A 20,919-nucleotide genomic window follows, 5' to 3' on the forward strand; every position below is an offset into this window, starting at 1 on the left:
ATATATATATACATATATATATATATTTAAATGGTATATATTTAAAAAATTGTTTTTATTTTAAAAGGTTGTAAGTGGTTAGCTTCTGGTAAAGGGGAAATGGGTAGAGGTGGTAGGGGACTCCTATTTGTTTTAATTAACCTGGTATGACTAGTTGGTGTTTTATACTAAATGTATCTGGTTTTTTTTGTTTTGTTTTGTTTGTTTGAGACAGGGTCTCTCCCTCTGTCACCCAGGCCGGAGTGCAGTTGCTTGAGCTCTGCTCACTGCAACTTCCAGCTCAAGTGATCCTCCCACCTTAGCCTCCTGAGTAGCTGGGACTGCAGGCATATGCCACCACACTCGGCTAGGTGACAGGAATTTTTCAGCTCCATTATACTCTTACGGGACCACCGCCTTATATGCCATCCATCATTGAAACTCAAACTCATTGTGTTGAAAACTGAACCTCTAAACCTGGTTTCCTTTGTTTCTCATATCAGTAAATGAAGCCACCATCCACCCAAATGCCCATTCAGAAACTTAGGGTCATTGTTTACTCTTCTTTCTTCCTTAGCCCCTAGAGCCAATCAATTACCAACTAATCCAAATTCTACTTCCTGAGCACTTCTCAACTCCTATCTCTACTGTTATAATCCTAGACATAGCTAACATCATCTTTTGCCAGAATTACTACTATAGTTTGATCTCTGTGTCTCTTCCTTCCTTACATAAGGTTGGGAATTCATAATACAATTAGAGCAATCTTTCCAAAGTACAAATTTGATCATGTCACATCTCTGCATTTATTTATTGGATCATATCACATCTCTGCATTGATTGATTGATTGGAGACAGAGTCTCACTCTGTCTCCCAGGCTGGAGTGCAATGGCACGATCTCAGCTCACTGCAACCTCCACCTCCCAGGTTCAAGCGATTCTCCTGCCTCAGCCTCCTGAGTAGCTGGGATTACAGGTGCACGCCACCACGCCTGGCTAATTTTTGTATTTTTAGTAGAAACAGGGTTTCACCATGTTGGCCAGGCTGATCTTGAACTCCTGACCTCAGGTGATCCACCCGCCTTGGCCTCCCAAAGTCCTGGGATTACAGGGGTGAGCCACCGTACTTGGCCCACACCTCTGCATTTTTTACTTTAAAGCTGCCACATTACTTTCAGGATGAAACAGAACAAGTCCATTTTTATTTTCTTTCACTGCATTGCATATGGTACTCAAGTTGTGTTGTGTATAGCTAATAGGATGCCATTCACATTTTATACATCTTTATTATGTTAAATCTTTTTAGCTTTTTTATTATAATTTTATTGACACCAAAATAGGTAACGTGTCTTTATTACAACATATTTCAGTAAATGGTAGTAAAATGTTCAAAAACAAAATAAAAATTAAATTTTTGACAGATATGGTGACCTCATCTAACAATGTTAATAAACATACATACTACTTTGAATTTACAGTGTTAATCTAGCAACATCTAAATGGTCTGTTTTTGAGCAAGGAGCTGCTTTTTAAGCACATTGTTTCAATTAAAATCAAATTTTAAAAATGTTCTTTGTGTTAGTGGACTAAAATAGCATGCTTAGTTCTCACTTTAAATCCCTAAGTATTTATGACCTGTTTAAAAAGTAATCACTTATCATTAATAATTGATGAACAAAGTATTATGTATACCTGAATTAGAGCTCTCTCTTCATATTTGTGTGTGTTTGGGCCCATGTATTGAAGGGATTATTTATGGAAATTTCACCATTAAAATTAATTGCTGTTAAATTTTAGTGATTTTCACATTAATTTTTATAACCACTTTATTGAGATGTAATTAACATACCCTAAAATTCACCAATCTTAGAACATTTTCATCATCCCCAAAATAAACCCCTTATCTGTTAAGAGTCCCCCTTTCAACCCCTTATCTGTTAAGAGTCCCCCTTTCAACTCCAACTCCTCCAAAGTTCTAGGCAACTGTTAGTCTATCTTCCTGCCTATAAATTTCCCTGTTCTGTAACATTTCACATAAATAGAATCACACAAGTACTTCGCAACTAGTTTTTTCATGTGTCATACTATTTTCAATTTTTTCCCATGTTGTAGCATACCTCATTTGTTTTTATCCATTGCATGGATAATACTGTATTTTTATCTATTCTTTCATTTGTGATGGGACATTTGAGTTGTTTCTACTTTTTGGCTGTTATGAGTAATACTACCATGAACATTTGTGTCTAAGTTTTTGTGTGGACACACTTTTTTTTTTTTTTAAATGAGAGGGAGTCTCGCTCCTGTCGCCCAGGCTGGAGTGCAGTGGCGAGATCTCAGCTCACTGCAACCTCTGTCTCCCGTGTTCAAGCAATGTTCTGCCTCAGCCTCCTGAGTGGCTGGGATTACAGGCGCCCACCACCATGCCCAGCTAATTTTTGTATTTTTAGTAGAATCGGGTTTTCACCATCTTGGTTGGGTCGGTCTTGAACTCCTGACCTCGTGATCCACCCACCTCAGCCTCCCAAAGTGCTGAGATTACAGGCGTGAGCCACCATGCCTGGCCTGTGTGTCCATATATTTTTATTTCTTTTGGGTATATACCTTGGAGTGGAATTGCTGGGTCATAGGGTAACTCTGTTTAAATTTTGACAAACTTCCAGTTTTCGTTTTTTTGTTTTTTGTTTTTTGAGATGGAGTCTCGCACTGTTGCCCGGGCTGGTGTGCAGTAGCATGATCTCAGCTGGCTGCAATCTCTGCCTCCCAGGTTCAAACAATTCTCCTGCCTCAGCCTTCCGAGTAGTTTGGATTACAGGCACCTGCCACCACACCCATCTAATTTATTTTTGTGTTTTTTGTTTTTTTGAGCCAGACAGTTTTCAAAAGTGGCTACACCACTTTACATTTCCCATCAGGATCTTAGAGAGTTTCCAGTTTCTCCACATCTTTGCCAAGACTTTCGTTCTCTTTTTTTTTTTTTTTTAAGCATGGAGTCTTGCTCTGTTGCCCAGGCTGGAGTACAGTGGCATGATCTCAGCTCACTGCCACCTCCGACTCCAGGGTTCAAGTGAGGTCTCTTGTGTCTCAGTCTCCAGAGTAGCTGGGATTACCAGTACCTGCCCCACCACGCCCAGCTAAATTTTGTATTTTTAGTAGAGACGGGGTTTCGCCATATTTGCCAGGCTGGTTTCAAACCCCTGACCTCAACTGATCCACCTGCCTCGGCCTCCCAAAGTGCTGGGATTATAGGCGTGAGTCACCACACCCAGCCTCATTCTCTATTATAGCCATCCTCTTGGATATGAAGTGGTATGTTGTCACCTTTTTTTTCTTCTTCTTCTTTTGGGACTTGTCACCTTTTTTTTCTTCTTCTTCTTCTTTTGGGACAGGGTCTCACTCTGTCACCCAGACTGGAGTGCAGTGGTGCGATCTCAGCTCAGCTCAACCTCTGCCTCCTGGGTTCAGCGATTCTCCTGCCTCAGCCTCCAGAGTAGCTGGTATTACAGGCGCATGCCACTATGGCCCGGCTAATTTTTGTGTTTTTAGTAGAGACAGGGTTTCACCATGTTGGCCAGACTTGTTCTCGAACTCCTGACCTCAAATAATCCATCCACCTTGGCCTCCCAAAGTGCTGGGATTACAGGCATGAACCACCGCACCCGACCGTCGTTGTCTTTTTGATTGGCATTTCTTTGATGCCTAATGATGAGCATGTGCTTACTGAGCATTTGAATATACATTAATTTTTAAAAGTTTAACCTCAAATAAAATTGTAATCCTCTTTGTCCTCAGATGATGGAAACAAAATCAAAAAAATTAACAGCATCAGAAAATAGAAAAAGGAATGCTTTTAGAGAAGAAAATGAGAAACAATTCTGTGGATCATCAAATACACTTTGGAAAAAAATAGAGGGAATCCCAGAAAAAAAGGAAAAGACTTCACAGCTACAGCTTTCAGTAGAATGTCGCACGGATACATTACTGATCCAAGAGAATATGAATTTACCTCCTTCTTCCACGTCAACCATAGCTGATACATTTCAAGAGCAACTGGAAGAGAAAAATTTTGAAGACTCCATTGTACCAGTTGTGCTTTCCGCAGATCCAGGTACGTGGCCCCGAATTTTGAATATTAAACAACGGGACACTCTTGTTGAAAATGTTCCGCCTCAAGTAAGAAATTTTAACTTTCCAAAAGATAATACAGGGAGGAAGTTTTCAGAAACTTATTATACACGGATTCTTCCAAATGGTGAAAAAACCACTAGATCCTGGTTACTTTATTCAACCTCAAAAGATTCTGTGTTTTGTCTATATTGCAAACTCTTCGGGGAAGGAAAAAATCAACTGAAAAATGAAAATGGGTGCAAAGATTGGCAACATTTATCACATATTCTTAGTAAACATGAAGAAAGTGAAATGCACATCAACAATAGTGTTAAGTACTCAAAATTAAAATCTGATCTGAAAAAAAATAAAGCTGTTGATGCTGCAGAACGCAGATTATATGAAAATGAGAAAAATGATGGTGTGCTATTGTTGTACATGTAATATACCTGATTTGTTTTTTGGCATGATGATCAGAATCTTACATTACTCAGAAAACATCTATCCTGCAATAGTCAGTACTATTGTGTTGTAAGTCTCCTCTACAGAGTAACTTGCAGCAGTTCCTTAGCAATAAGTATGTTAGCAAATAAATGGCAAAGAATGTTTCCATTCTAAATCTAAAACTAATTAGTTTCAGTTGTCATTAGGCAATGACTTCATTAGGCAATGAAGATTAACAATAGGTAATTGTTAATCTTCAAAAATCTATCAATTTACACCTATTCAAAAATTGGCATTTAATGACTGCCATTTGACGGGTTTGGTTACTATTCTGTTCTTGGCCGGGCACAATGGCTCACGCCTGTAATCCCAGAACTTTGGGAGGCCCAGGCAGGTAGATCAGTTGAGGTCAGAAGTTCAAGACCAGCCTGGCCAACATGGCAAAACCTCGTCTTTACTAAAAATACAAAAATTAGCCAGGTGTGGTGGCACACACCTGTAGTCCCAGCTACTCAGGAGGCTGAGGCAGGAGAATCGCTTGAACCCAGGAGGCAGAGGTTGCAGTGAGCTGAGATTGCATCACTGCACTCCAGCCTGAGCAACAGAGCAAGACTCACTCTCAAAAGAAAAAAAATTATGTTCTAATTACCTTGAAAGAGGAAAGAAAGGCTTGAATTGATCAATACCAGTTTGAATAAGATACTTATGTGAACAAGCATTCTCAACATTATTATTAAAGTAAAACTACTCAGTTTACAGAATGGGATCTGAAACTACAGCTTTTTGCTATTAAACCAAATACTTGTGATCTACTTCGTTTGAGCAAAACGTTTTTATTTGAGCAAAACAGCATTATTTGTTATGTTAATGATGGTTAATTTTCATTTTATTGGTTTTATGTTTATTTTAATTTGTAAATGTTTTAGCATTTATTATTGCATGTGAACTATATTTACCTATTTTATGTTGATAAAAATATAAAAAATATTAAAATAAGTATATATTAAGTTAACCTTCAAGTGTTATAGGCTTTTTTCTCCCTGTGAAAAGAGACGGCATGCTTGAAATTTGAGATACACCAATGAAAATTAAGGATTTAAGTTATTTTAGATGGTCAGCAGCCCCGTCACTGTGTATTTAGTAAATCTCCCTTCTGTTTCTGATTTTTTATGTCAATTTTATAATATATTAAATTTTTATATACTATTCCTGTGAAACAAAATGGCATACGAGCAGTGACGTTCTTGTGGGATGACACTAGGAATACTTGCAGACTCTCAGTGATGCCAGTGTATACTATTTTTGGAATATCCATGAAAATAATCCTCATTAACTTCTAACCATTTTGAGTGTTTGTTTGTTTATTTGTTTGTTTTAAATAGAGATGGGGTCTCACTATGTTGTCCAAGCTGATCTTCAACTCCTGGTCTCAAGCGATTCTCCCACCTCAGCCTCTCAAAGTGCTGGAATTACAGACTTGAGCTACTATGCCCAGCCACCATTTTGGTTTTTGACAACTAGATCATTTAGTATTTTCAGACTTGGATCTGAATGTGGCTTTGGGACGTTTCCAAAAATCCAGTTTGCTCTAGAAGCCCAGAGAATACTCTAGAGACTGTAGAACAAGTTTTGAAATTCGTTTGCAAATTATCAACGTACTCATTATTTCAGGGTGGGCACAGTGGCTCATGCTTGTAATCCCAGCACTTTGGGAGGCCAAGTGGGGTGGATCACTTGAGGTCAGGGATTCAAGACCAGCCTGGCCAACATAGTGAAACCCCACCTCTATTAAAGTACAAAAATTAGCAAGGCGTGGTGGCACATGCCTGTAATCCCAGCTACTTGGGAGGCTGAGGCATGAGAATTGCTTAAACCCAGGAGGCAGAGGTTGCAGTGAGCCGAGAACATGCTACTGCACTCAGCCTGGGTGACAGAGCGAGACCCTGTCTCTAAAATAAATAAACAAATATACTCATTATTTCATTAAAGCTTGCCAGTCAACTGAATCACAGATTCATAGTATAATTAGACTCTTTTGTATTTGAGCAAACTACTGAAATCAATCGGTGGCTGTTTAAGATAATTTGGCATAACCATCAGATTTATCAATTTAAAAAATAAAATTAGATCCTCACCTTAAATTCATTTATTTCATCAGCATACTGCACACCTAGAAGGCGCCATCAATTCCACACATAGTAGAGGTAAAAAATTCAAAAGATATAGGTGTTTCGTTGACCTGTGTTCATTGTAAATAGCTTTCAAATTTTCAATATGTTTGACATCTTTCATAATACAGTGTTAGATGATCTGGGCTCAGTGACATATACCTGTAGTCCGTACTAATTGGTAGGCCGAGGGAGGATCCCTGGAGCCCAGGAATTGGAGTCCAGATGAGGCAACGTAATAAAACCCCTACCCCTTAAAAAAAAAAATCAACTAAATTAAGAAGAGAAGATAAAAATGCAAGTATCTCTATACGGGAATAATTAAATTTTTTTCCTTTTCTAGTTTTTAATTTTTAATACTTATTTATTTATTTATTTTGAGGCAGAGTTTTGCTCTTGTTGCCCAGGCTGGAGTGCAATGGCACGATCTTGCCTCCCTGGTTCAAGCAATTCTCCTGCCTTAGCCTCCCGAGTAGCTATAGGTGCCCACCACTGTGCCTGGCTAATTTTTCGTATTTTTAGTAGAGATGGGGTTTCACCATATATTGGCCAGGCTGGTCTGAAACTCCTGACCTCAGGTGATCTGCTTGCCTCGGCCTCCCAGAGTGCTGGGATTACAGGCGTGAGCCACTGTGCCCAGCCTAATTTTTATTTTTTTAACATTGTAAAATTAATGTGGCCAGGCACAGTGACTCATGCCTGTAATGCCAGCACTTTGGGAGGCCGAGGTGGAAAGATCACGAGGTCAGGACATCAAGACCATCCTGGCCAACATGATGAAATCCCATCTCTACTAAAAATACAAAAATTAGCTGGGTGTGGTAGTGCATGCCTGTAGTCCCAGCTACTCGTGAGGCTGAGGCAGGAGAATCGCTTGAACCAGGGTGTTTGAGGTTGCATGAGCCGAGATTGCACTATTACACTCCAGCCTGGCGACAGAGCAAGACTCCGTCTCCAAAAAAAAAAAAAAAAAAAATTAATGTGTGCCCACTATAAGGAAGGAAGGGAGAAAACATAGATGTGAAAGTCCTATTTACCATCCTTCACCTCCCCAGCTGCAGGAACTGTCATCACTGATCTGGACTGTACCCAGGGTTTCTTTTATCTTTTTAACTACTTCACTGGGGAAAGTCATTAGAAAAAATTATCTCCTACTACTAATTTTATGTCAAAAATTAGAAAGGACAATCTCAAAATAATAGTCTTTGAGAAAATGGCAATGCCAATTAATATTGACTTACTGGTTTTCTCATCTCACTGAGGACAAGTGAGATTGTTCTCATAAACTTCTGATTTTCAAAATTGCTATCTTTAACATTCTTACATTGACCTATTTTCCTCTTGTGATTTCTTTGGTCCTCTCTTAGTGTCATGAGCCAGTAAGAGTTGCTAATAGCCACTTTATGTATATACAATGTACAATTTGCTACATAGAATGTAAAAGTGAGGCCAGTCACAGTGGCTCACAGCTGTAATCCCAGCACTTTGGGAGGCCAAGGCAGGCAGATCACTTGAGGTCAGGAGTTCGAGACCAGCCTGGTCAACATGGTGAAAACCCATCTCTACTAAAAATACAAAAAAAAGGCCAGGCGCAGTGGCTCATGCCTATAATCCCAGCACTTCGGGAGGCCGAGGCGGGTGGATCACCTGAGGTCAGGAGTTCAAGACCAGCCTGGCCAACGTGGTGAAACCCCATGTCTACTAAAAATACAAAAAATTAGCTGGGCGTGGTGGTGCAAGCCTATAGTCCTAGTTACTGTGGAGGCTGAGGCACGAGAATCGCTTAAGTCCCGGAGGCAGAGGTTGCAGTGAGCCAAGATCATGCCATTGCACTCCAGCCCGGGCTAAAAGAGCGAAACGCCATCTCAAAAATAATAATAATAATAATAAAATAAAATAAAATAAAATAAAATACGCCGGGTATGGTAGCATGTGTCTGTAAACCCCAGCTACTCAGGAGGCTGAGGTGGGAGAATTGCTTGAACCTGGGAAGCAAAGGTTGCAATGAGCCAAGACTGTGCCACTGCACAAGCTTGGGTGACAGAGCAAGACTGTCTCAAAAAAAAAGAAAAAGTAAAAATGAATATAATTGAATGGAAGATCTCAGTCAAGTTCAGTGGAAAGAATAATACTATATCTTTTTAGGTCTCATCACTCTTTTTGTCTCCAAAGCTCTGAAGTTCTCCATTACTTGGAGTTTAAAATTCCTCAACTCGTTGACACAACATAAGATCTTAACATAGGCAGCTGCAGTCATCAGTGGCAGATGATAGGGAAAGGCATAGACAAAGACAATATGAAGGCACAAAATTTTAGGGCTGGAATAGTGCTGTATAACAGGGGTCCCCAAACCCCTGGCTGTGGCCTGTTAGGAACTGAGCTACACAGCAGGAGGTGAGCAACTGGTGAACGAGCATTACTGCTGAACTCTGCCTCCTGTCAGATCAGGGTTAGCATTCGATTTTCATAGGACTGGGAACCCTATTGTGAATGGAGGTTGCAGGCACCCTATGAGAATCTAATGCCTGATGATCCGAGGTGGAGCAGTTTCATCCTGAAACCTCCCCCACCCCCTTCATCCATGGAAAAATTGTCTTTCACGAAACTGTCTTCCCTGGTGTCAAAAAGGTTGGGGACCACTGCTCTATAAGGTTGACTCAGAATGTGTGACCATGTTAAGGGTGAAATTAAGAATTTGAGGCTGGGCTGGGCGTGGTGGCTTATGCCTGTAATCCCAGCACTTTGGGAGGCCAAGGCAGGTGGATCCCTTGAGCCCAGGAGTTTGAGATCAGCCTAAGCAACATGGTGAAACCCCGTCTTTACAAAATATACAAAAATTAGCCAGGTGTGGTGGCACACATCTGTGATCCTAAGTTCTTGGGAGGCTGAGGTGGGAGGATCACTTGAGTCCTGGAGGTTGAGGCTACAGTGAGTCATGATCAAGCCACTGCACTCCAGCCTGGGCTGGACAGAGTGTCAAAAAAAAAAAAAAAAAAAAAGCTGGTCCAAGATGAGCCAGTAGAGTAAGTCAGTTATCTCAATTGTTCACAGTCAGTTACAAATTGAACTTTCCCTCCTCTCACTACTTCACTTAAAAAAAAAAAAAAGTGCCAGGCGCGGTGACTCACGCCTGTAATCCCAGGACTTTGGGAGGCCAAGGCGGGTGGATTGCTTGAGGTCAGGAGTTCAAGACCAGGCCGACCAACATGGTGAAACCCCATCTCTACTAAAAATACAAAAATTAGCCAGGCGTGGTGGTGGGCAGCCTATAATCCCAGCTACTGAGGAGGCTGAGGCAGGAGAATTGCTTTTTTTTTTTTTTTTTTTTTTAATTTATTTATTTATTTATTTATTTTTTATTATACTTTAGGGTTTTAGGGTACATGTGCACAATGTGCAGGTTTGTTACATATGTATCCATGTGCCATGTTGATTTCCTGCACCCATTAACTCGTCATTTAGCATTAGGTGTATCTCCTAATGCTGTCCCTCCCCCCTCCCCCCACCCCACAACAGTCCCCGGAGTGTGATGTTCCCCTTCCTGTGTCCATGAGTTCTCATTGTTCAATTCCCACCTATGAGTGAGAACATGCGGTGTTTGGTTTTTTGTCCTTGCGATAGTTTACTGAGAATGATGTTTTCCAGTTTCATCCATGTCCCTACAAAGGACACGAACTCATCATTTTTTATGGCTGCATAGTATTCCATGGTGTATATGTGCCACATTTTCTTAATCCAGTCTATCGTTGTTGGACATTTGGGTTGGTTCCAACTCTTTGCTATTGTGAATAGTGCCGCAATAAACATACGTGTGGCTTTTTTTTTTTTTTTTTTTTTGAGACGGAATCTTGCTCTGTCGCCCAGGCTGGAGTGCAGTGGCGCAATCTCGGCTCACTGCAACTTCCGCCTCCCGGGTTCACGCCATTCTCCTGCCTCAGCCTCTCTGAGTAGCTGGGACTACAGGCGCCCGCCACCACACCCGGCTAATTTTTTGTATTTTTAGTAGAAACGGGGTTTCACCGTGGTCTCGATCTCCTGACCTCACGATCTGCCCACCTCGGCCTCCCAAAGTGCTGGGATTACAAGCGTGAGCCACCGCGCCTGGCCAGGAGAATTGCTTGAACCTGGGAGGTGGAGGTTGCAGTGAGCCGAGATCACACCTTGCACTCCAGCCTGGGTGACAGACAGAATGAGACTCTGTCTCAAAAGGAAAAAAAAAAAAAAAAAAAAAAAGAATTTAACTATACTTGAAAGCAAATTTTGAGCCAATTAATAGAATCTTTGTTTTTAAGAGGGTGTGAAATTAGTTCGGGAATATAGTGGTGTTAATTTTAAATATGGGCAGTAGATTATTTTGAACTAATATCCTGGAAATCACATTTAGAGTGAAGAGCATATTAATCCAGTTTGCTTCTAAGGATAAATGAAGCCAGAGAAACCCCTGGAAAATAAGACTAACACCTCACTCCTGTTGGTGTTAAAAAGCCTTTCGCCGGGCGCAGTGGCTCACGCCTGTAATCCCAGCACTTTGGGAGGCTGAGGTGGGCAGATCACGAGGGCAGGAGATCGAGACCATCCTGGTTAACATGATGAAACCCCGTCTCTACTAAAAATACAAAAAAATTAGCCGGGCGTGATGGTGGGCGCCTGTAGTCCCAGCTACTCGGGAGGCTGAGGCAGGAGAATGGCGTGAACCCGAGAGGCGGAGCTTTCAGTGAGCCGAGATCGCGCCACGGCACTCCAGCCTGGGTGACAGAGCGAGACTCCGTCTCAAAAAAAAAAAAAGGCCTTTCATAAGTGCCTACAAATTACAAATTAATAAAATTGTAAACCTTTAGCGGCCAGATGCCTGGTTGAGCCCTGGGCACAGAGATCCACGGGGCCGAGTGCGTGCTCTGGCACCCGGGCGCCTGCCATGGGCTTTGCGGGGACGTGGGCCTGCATAGCACCCTGCTATGCACCCTGCGGGGCATCTCACATGAGCGTGCTGCTGCATAACCGCTCACACTGCGTCCAGAAGCTGGGGATGCGCTGCGGCCTGCAGGGGGCGCCTCCACCGCGTGCAGGATGGCCTGCTGCGACCAGCTCCAGGACCGCAGGCACCTGCTAGCTCACCGGGATCCTCGCCCTGGCGCTGTGTGAGGAGGTCACGGTCTACAGGATGGTAAGCGACAGCCGCTGCAGGGAGAGGAGCCACCCCTCGGTGCCTTACTATGACTTCCAGAAGAATCGGCGTCATGAATGTCACATCTACCCCAAATCACCCACCGCTTCATCACCAAGGAGGCATCTTCTTCCACTGGACCAAAAAGAAGCCTTCTGTCCTGGAGGGGCAAGTAGCCTCCTTCGCCACACTCCACCAAAAACATTTAATCTATGGATCCTGCCTCTGCCACATGCCAGGTGGACCTAAGGTTCCTTTCTGCCCCACTCTGAGGACACTTGGAGCCATCTCAGCCCTCAAGACTTGAAGGGGAGTGGAGGGGGTGCCCTGTCTCCACCTCCACTCTCTGAGTAATCCACGGCATTTTGGCACTCACCCCACCTCCAGGTCTGTCAAGTGGCCTTTGCCCCTGGGGCTGATGGCCCTCCCTACTCACCAGCATTATGACCTTGTGCCATTCCTGGTGCTTCCTCCCCTGGCTCCCTACTGTTGAAGGCCAAAAGAGTGAGGGTCATGATCAGCTCAGTATACCACTGGAGGCTACATAAGTAAACAGCAAACTTCATGAAAGCTGGATGTTGGCAAACTGACAAAGTGTGTCTGCCACCCAGAAGGAATGCTGAGGGCGTGACGCCCCAGACACAAGTGTTTCTTGTAATTAGGCACATCTGAAGCTTGTTAGCAATAATGTTAACCTGTGATCAATTAAGCAGCTGACCAGTCGTTACCTCCTGCTCCCTGCTCTTTCTACCCAATAAATAGGAAGGGCTGTAGAGACTCAGGCGGCTGCCTTTGCTCACTAGAAGCAGGGACCTGTCTTCTTCCCCTGGCCCTTTCTTTGAAACAGTTTCTTTTAATTTTTCATTTCTACATTCGTCCTCCTTCGTTCAGTCTCGTAATGACAGTCTCAAGTAGTAACAGTAGTAACTGTCATAATGACGCTCTCAAGTAGTAACTGTGGCACACCCTATACCGCCCTTTGGTGCCACACTTCTCAGGTCAGTCACCGTGGTTGGGGCAGCAGAGAGTCTAGGGTTTGTTGGGTGAAGGTGCTATTGAGCTGTGACTGCCAGTGCCATATTAGGAACTTACGGATATTTCTGGAGTGGGGGTGGTGGGGAGACAAAAATGAAACAAAACAAAGAAACTTGAGATGGTATTATGAACAACTTAGGTCAAAGAATTTAAGACAGCCAGACGTGGTGGCACATGCCTGTAATCCCAGCTACTCGGGAGGCTGAGGCAGGAGAATCGCTTGCACCCGGGAGACAGGTTGCAGTGAGCCAAGATCGGGCCACTGCACTCCAGCCTGGGCGACAGAGTGAAACTCAGTCTCAAAAAAAAAAAAAAAAAGGCTGGGCGCGGTGGCTCATGCCTTAATCCCAGCACTTTGGGAGGCCAAGGCGGGTGGATCACCTGAGGTTGGGAGTTCAAGACCAGCCTGACCAACATGGAGAAACCCCATCTCTACTGAAAATACAAAATTAGCCGGGCGTGGTGGTGCATGCCTGTAATTCCAGCTACTCGGGATGCTGAGGCAAGAGAATCGCTTGAACCCAGGAGGCAGAGGTTGTGGTGAGCCGAGATCGCACCATTGCACTCCAGCCTGGGCAACAACAGCAAAATTCTGTCTCAAAAAAAAAAAAAAAAGGAAAGAAAGAAAAAGAAAAAGGATTTGAGAAATTTGATGGACAAATCCCTCAAAAAGACAATTTAAAAAGCACAGCAAGGCCGGGCGCAGTGGTTCACACCTATAATCCCAGCACTTTGGGAGGCCGAGGCGGGTGGATCACCTGAGGTCGGGAGTTCGAGACCAGCCTGACCAATATGGTGAAACCTCATCTCTACTAAAAATACAAAAATTAGCTGGGCGTGGTGATGCGCACCTGTAATCCCAGCTACTCAGGAGACTGAGGCAAGAGAATCGCTTGAACCTGGGAAGCGGAGGTTGCAGTGAGTTGAGGTCGCACCATTGCACTCCAACCTGGGTGACAGAGCGAGACTCTGTCTCAAAAAAAAATAAAATAAAAAAGAAATATGTTAATGGTAGATGTAAGTAGTGATTATAAGGATGTTGACTCTATTTTTTTTTTTAATTTTTATTATTTTCTTAGAGACAGGGTCTTGCTCTGTTACGCAGGCTGGAGTGCAGTAGCATGATTATGGCTCACTGTAGCCTCAACTTCCTGAGCTCTAGCAATCCTCCCACCTCAGCCTCCTGAGTAGCTAGGACTACAGATGAGTGCCACCATGCCTGGCTAATTTTTTGTTTTATTTTGGTAGAGATGGGGTCTTGCTCTATTGCCCAGTTTGGCTTTGAACTTAAGGGCTCCAGTGATCCTCCTGCCTCAGCCTCCCAAAGTGCTGGGATTACAAGCATGAGCCACTGTGCCTGGCCACCAACATGACTTTTTTTTTGAGACAGAGTCTTGCTCTGTCACCCAGACTGGAGTGCCGTGGCACAATCTCAGCTCACTGCATCCTCCACCTCATAGGTTCAAGCAATTCTCCTGTCTCAGCCTCCGAAATAGCTGGGATTATAGGTGTACACCACCATGCCCACCTAATTTTTGTATTTTATTTATTTATTTAAATTATTTATTTTTTGAGACAGTCATGCTCTGTCACGCAGGCTGGAGTGCAGTGGCATGATCACGGCTCACTGTAACCTCTGCCTCCCAGGTTCAAGTGATTCTCCTGCCTCAGCCTCCCAAGTAGCTGGGATTACAGGTGCCCACCACCATGCCCAGCTAATTTTTGTGGTTTTAGTAGAGGCAGAGTTTTGCCATGTTGGCCAGGCTGGTCTCAATCTCCTGACCTCAGGGGATCCACCCACCCTGGCCTCCCAAAGTGCTGGGATTATAGGCATGAGCCACCGGACCCGACCCCAACATGACTTTCAACAGCTCAAGGCCACATCCTTAGGATGACCCCTAGACACTTGCCTGAGAAAACTCAAGATTACCAAAAGAATTTACTGTTTGTCCCAGCAAACACCTCAGGCTAGGACCCCCATCTTCCAGCCTCTGTGGGAAAGAGGGTAGGAGCCTAATTTTAATAAGCGCCAGTTGGCAAACCCAGCTGGGTTTCACACAGACCAACTCCCCCAGTTTCCACTTTTTGGAGTTTTTTACTTCCCTGACTAATGAGCCCCTGCTCACTACCTCCTTACTCCCTCATTCTTCCTTTAAAACAACCAGTTAATTCCCATCGAAGTTTTCGTTTGTTTATTTTTATTTGTTTTTATTTTATTTTATTTTTTTTGAGATGGAGTCATGCACTGTCACCCAGGCTCCCAGGCTAGAGTGCAGTGGTGCAATCTCAGCTCACTGCAACCTCCGCCTCCTGGGTTCAAGCAATTCTTCTGCCTCAGCCTCCCAAGTAGCTGGGATTATAGCCACGTGCCACCACGCCCAGCTAATTTTTTTTTATTTTTAGTAGAGACGGGGTTTCACCATGTTGGCCAGGCTAGTCTCGAACTCCTGACCTTGTGATTCGCTCGCCTCAGCCTCCCAAAGTGCTGGGATTACAGGGGTGAGCCGCTGCGCCTGGCTATTTATTTTTGAGACTGAGTCTCCACTGTTGCCCAGGCTAGAGTGCAGTGGCATGATCTTGGCTCCCTGCAACCTCTGCCTCCTGGGTTCAGGTGATTCTCCTGCCTCAGCCTCCTGTGTAGCTGGGACTGCAGGCATGCGCCACCATGCCCGGCTAATTTTTTTTTTTTTTTAATTTTTTTGCACACAAAAACAATAAACATTTTCTAAAAATACATACAAACAAAAAGATGCGTATCAAACATATTAGGAAGGTTACACATGGGAAGTCGGGGAATAGAAATGGGGGGTGGGAGTTAAAATACGGTAGAGAGGGACTTTATGTGGATCAGTGATAATAACTCAATCCTCTATTTGACAAAGAAGAGGGAGAAGGAAGAGGAAGAAAAAGAAAGTGGGATAAAGGATCAGAAAGGGAGGAAAATAGAAAAAATTAGAGTATGACTCCAGGGTAGACCTGTTTTGTTGTCACTGAGTTGGTTGGTTGGTTTGTCTGTTGTATTTTTCATGTTTCGCCAAGTTGGTCAGACTGGTCTCGAACTCCTAGCCCGAAGTGATCAACCCGCCTCGCCCCCAGAGTGCCGGGACCACAGGTGTGAGCCACCACGTCCAGCCCCCACATTGCTTCTGGCCTCCATGGTAGACCTCCCAGACGGAGCGGCCGGGCAGAGGCGCTCCTCACTTCTTCCCAGACACGGGCGGCCGGGCAGAGGCCTCCTCACTTCCCAGACGGGGCGGCCAGGCAGAGACGCTCCTCACTTCTTCCCAGACGATAGGTGGCCGGGCAGAGGCGCCCCTCACTTCCCAGACAATGGGTGGCCGGGCAGAGGCGCTCCTCACTTCCCAGACGATGGGTGGCCGGGCAGAGGTGCTCCTCACTTCCCAGACGGGGCGGCCGGGCAGAGGCGCTCCTCACTTCCCAGACGGGCAGCCGGCCAAGGCGCTCCTCACTTCCCAGACGGGGCGGCCGGGCAGAGGCGCTCCTCACTTCTTCCCGGACGGGCGGCCGGGCAGAGGCGCTCCTCACTTCTTCCCAGACGGGCGGCCGGCAGAGGCGCTCCTCACTTCCCAGACGGGGCGGCCGGCAGAGGCGCTCCTCACTTCCCGGACGGGGCGGCCGGGCAGAGGCGCTCCTCACTTCTCCCGGACGGGGCGGCCGGGCAGAGGCGCTCCTCACTTCTTCCCGGACGGGGCGGCCGGGCAGAGGCGCTCCTCACTTCCCCAGACGATGGGCGGCCGGGCAGAGGCGCTCCTCACTTCCCAGACGGGGGGCCGGCAGAGGCCTCCTCACTTCCCAGACGTGGGTGGCCGGGCAGAGGCGCTCCTCACTTCCCAGACGGGGCGGCCGGGCAGAGGCGCTCCTCACTTCCCAGACGGGTGGCCGGGCAGAGGCGCTCCTCACTTCCCAGACGGGGGCGGGCAGAGGCGCTCCTCACTTCCCAGACGGGGCGGCCGGGCAGAGGCGCTCCTCACTTCCCAGACGGTGGTGGCCGGGCAGAGGCGCTCCTCACTTCCCAGACGGTGGGTGGCCGGGCAGAGGCGCTCCTCACTTCCCATCCCAGACGGTGGGTGGCCGGGCAGAGGCGCTCCTCACTTCCCAGACGGTGGGTGGCCGGGCAGAGGCGCTCCTCACTTCCCAGACGTGGGTGGCCGGGCAGAGGCGCTCCTCACTTCCCAGACGGTGGGTGGCCGGGCAGAGGCGCTCCTCACTTCCCAGACGGGGCGGCCGGGCAGAGGCGCTCCTCACTTCCCAGACGGGGCGGCCGGGCAGAGGCGCTCCTCACTTCCCGACGGGGCCGGCAGAGGCCCCCCCCCGGGCGGCCGGGCAGAGGCGCTCCTCACTCTTCCCGGACGGTGCGGCCGGGCAGAGGCGCTCCTCACTCTTCCCGGACGGGGCGGCGGGCAGAGGCGCTCCTCACTTCCCGGACGGGGCGGCCGGGCAGAGGCGCTCCTCACTTCTTCCCGGACGGGGCGGCTGGGCAGAGGCGCTCCTCACTTCCCAGACGGGGCGGCCGGGCAGAGGCGCTCCTCACTTCTTCCGGACGGGGCGGCGGGCAGAGGCGCTCCTCACTCTTCCCGGACGGGGCGCCGGGCAGAGGCGCTCCTCACCTCCCAGACATAGGTGGCCGGGCAGAGGCGCTCCTCATTTCACAGATGCGGCGGCCGGGCAGAGGCGCTCCTCACTTCCCAGACGGTGGGTGGCCGGGCAGAGGCGCTCCTCACTTCCCGACGGGGCGGCCGGGCAGAGGCGCTCCTCACTTCCCAGACGGTGGGTGGCCGGGCAGAGGCGCTCCTCACTTCCCAGACGGTGGGTGGCCGGGCAGAGGCGCTCCTCACTTCCCAGACGGGGCGGCCGGGCAGAGGGCTCCTCACTTCCCAGACGTGGGTGGCCGGGCAGAGGCGCTCCTCACTTCCCAGACGTGGGGCCGGGCAGAGGCGCTCCTCACTTCCCAGACGATGGGTGGCCGGGCAGAGGTGCTCCTCACTTCCCAGACGGGGCGGCCGGGCAGAGGTACCCCTCACCTCTTCCCGACGGGGCGGCCGGGCAGAGTCGCTCCTCACTTCTTCCTGGACGGGGCGGCCGGGCAGAGGGCTCCTCACTTCCCAGACGATGGGTGCCTGGGCAGAGGTGCTCCTCACTTCCCAGACGGGGCGGCCGGGCAGAGGGGCCCCTCACTTCTTCCTGGACGGGGCGGTAATTTTTGCTTTTTTTTGTTTTTTTTTTGAGATGGACTGTCACTCTTGTTGTCCAGGCTAGAGTGCAATGGCATCATCTCAGCTCACCGCAACCTCCGCCTCCCGGGTTCAAGCGATTCTCCTGCCTCAGCTTCCTGAGTAGCTGGGATTACAGGCATGCATCACCACACCTGACTAATTTTGTATTTTTAGTAGAGACAGGGTTTCTCCATGCTGGTCAGGCTGGTCTCGAACTCCCATCCTCAGGTGATCCACCCAGCCCAGCCTCCCAAAGTGCTGAGATTCCTGGTGTGAGCCACCGTGCCAGGCCCTAATTTTTGCATTTTTAGTGGAGACGGGGTTTTGCCATGTTGGCCAGGCTGGTCTTGAACTCCTGACCTCAGGTGATCTGCCCGCCTCAACCTCCCAGAGTGCTGGGATTGCAGGCGTGATCCACCACGGCTGGACTGTTTATTTTTTTCTGAAACAGAGTCTCAGAAAAGACAGAGTCTCAGAAGACAGAGTCTTGCTCTGTCACCCAGGCTGGAGTGCAGTGGTGTGATTATAACACACTGCAACCTGAACTCCTGGGCTCAAGGTTTCCTTCCCATCTCTCAGTTCCCTGTGTATGTGAGACTACTACTACATACCCAGCAATTTTTTTTTTTTTTTTTTTTTTTTTTTTGTAGCAATGGGACTCCTTATGTTGCCCAGGCTGTTGTTGAATTCCTGGTCTTTTGGCCGGGCGCGGTGGCTCAAGCCTGTAATCCCAGCACTTTGGGAGGCCGAGGCGGGCGGATCACGAGGTCAGGAGATCGAGACCATCCTGGCTAACACAGTGAAACCCCGTCTCTACTAAAAATACAAAAAATTAGCCGGGCGTGTTGGCGGGCGCCTGTAGTCCCAGCTACTCGGGAGGCTGAGGCAGGAGAATGGCGTGAACCCGGGAGGCGGAGCTTGCAGTGAGCCGAGATTGCACCACTGCACTCCAGCCTGGGGGACAGAGAAAGACTCCGTCTCAAAAAAAAAAAAAAAAAAAAAAAAAAAAAAAGAATTCCTGGTCTCAAGTGATCTTCCTGCATCAGCCTCCAAAAGTATTGGGATTACAGGCGTGAGCCACTGCACCAGGCCCACATTGAAGTTGAGTTCAATTTTCACTGGATTATTTTGCATATTGCAATAGTATGTTACTGATTAAAATCTGCTCTTACCTCTTTAGTATCTGGCTTTATCTCTGATATAGCTTTTTTGAATGTTTGAAATTTTCATAAGATTGGGATGAAAATTAAAACACACACAAAAAAAATAGACACATGTACCAGCTATATCAGAGTAACTGGTATTGGGCTTTCCTCCTCCCTATAAACAAATAGAAAACTGGGGCTGGCCGCGGTGACTCACACCTGTCATCCCAGCACTTTGGGAGGCCGAGGTGGGTGGATTACTTGAGGTCAGAAGTTTGAGACCAGCCTGACCAACATGGTGAAACCCCGTCTCTAGTAAAAATACAAAAATAATAGCTGGGCATGGTGACTCATGCCTGTAATCCCAGCACTTCAGGAAGCCGAGGCGGGCAGATCACAAGGTCAGGAGTTCGAGACCAGCCTGGCCATTATGGTGAAACCCCGTCTTTACTAACAAATACAAAAATTAGCTGGGCATGGCAAGAGGCGCCTATAGTCCCAGCCACTCGGGAGGCTGAGGCAGCAGAATCACTTGAACCCAAGAGGCGGAGGTTGCAGTGAGCCAAGATTATGCCATTGCACTCCAGCCTGGGTGACAGAGCGAGACTCCATCTCAAAAAAATAAATAAATAAAATAAATACAAAAATTAGCCAGGCACGGTGGCTCACGCCTGTAATCCCAGCACTTTGGGAGGCCAAGGCGGGCAGATCACGAGGTCAGGAGATCGAGACCATCCTGGCTAACACGGTGAAACCCCATCTCTACTAAAAATACAAAAAATTAGCCGGGCGCAGTGGCGGGTGCCTGTAGTCCCAGCTACTGGGGAGGCTGAGGCAGGAGAATGGCGTGAACCCGGGAGGCAGAGCTTGCAGTGAGCCGAGATCGTGCCACTGCACTCCAGCCTGGGCAACAGAGCGAGACTCCACCTCAAAAAAAAAAAAAATTATTGTAAAATTCAACATAATTTTATGGCTGTCTCCATACTTCGAATTCCTACATATTGAACTGTGACCTAACTTAGTCCATAAAGGAATTTAAACCTAATTTAGGAGTATATATTTTGTAACAGATAATCAGGTTTCAGCCAATCATAAGCAGCCAAGCTTCAGTCAATCACAGGCAGCCAACTGATCAGACCTTGTCCGTATAAGGCAAACCCTTAGGTTACTTCTGTAGTTTACTTCTATTTTCTGTCTATACTCACTACCCATGTTGCAGAGGGGAGCTCTCTGAACCTCTTCTGCTTTGGAGTGCTGCCCAATTTATGAATTGTTCTTTGCTCAAATAAAGTCTGTTAAGTTTAATTTGCCTGAAGTTATTTTAAGAGGCTGAATACTAAGCTATAAAACTGTAGGGTGAAATTCAATAATAACAGGAAGAAAAACAAACAAAAAAACAAAAAACCCTGCAAGCTATTCTAGTTGTAAACTGAAAAGTTCCGAGAGCTCACATTAGCCAGCAGTGGAGAGACTCTATAAGATAACCGAAGCATCCAGTAGAGATCCCAGAAGTGTCATACCCCAATAACAGGGTAGAGCCCTACAGCAGTGCTTCTGAGAGTGTGACTCACATGACCCCGTGGGTTCACAGAACATTTCCAGGAGGTCTTCAAAGTCAAAAGAAATTTTATAATCATACTGTCAAA

The 20,919-nt window shown here is 46.8% G+C and overlaps 2 protein-coding genes across 5 annotated transcripts in view; both read left to right on the forward strand.

The window, feature by feature from the left end:
• ZMYM5 (zinc finger MYM-type containing 5) overlaps positions 1 to 5,537 on the forward strand; it is a 42,370-nt gene extending 36,833 nt beyond the window's left edge. For all 4 annotated transcript variants that reach the window (XM_030813283.1, XM_030813284.1, XM_030813285.1 and 1 more), the window contains one exon: positions 3,769 to 5,537. In XM_030813283.1, the coding sequence (XP_030669143.1) occupies positions 3,769 to 4,527 (759 nt within the window). In that variant the 3' untranslated portion in view covers positions 4,528 to 5,537. The remainder of the gene's footprint in view (positions 1 to 3,768) is intronic.
• The window catches only part of PSPC1 (paraspeckle component 1), a 152,929-nt gene continuing 136,043 nt past the window's right edge, over positions 4,034 to 20,919 (forward strand). Inside the window, exon 1 of the mRNA XM_030813288.1 lies at positions 4,034 to 4,084. The gene's annotated coding sequence lies outside the window, so the exon portion shown is untranslated. The remainder of the gene's footprint in view (positions 4,085 to 20,919) is intronic.

Source organism: Nomascus leucogenys, chromosome 5, assembly GCF_006542625.1.
Source record: "Nomascus leucogenys isolate Asia chromosome 5, Asia_NLE_v1, whole genome shotgun sequence".
In the NCBI taxonomy this organism is placed as follows: Eukaryota; Metazoa; Chordata; class Mammalia; order Primates; family Hylobatidae; genus Nomascus; species Nomascus leucogenys.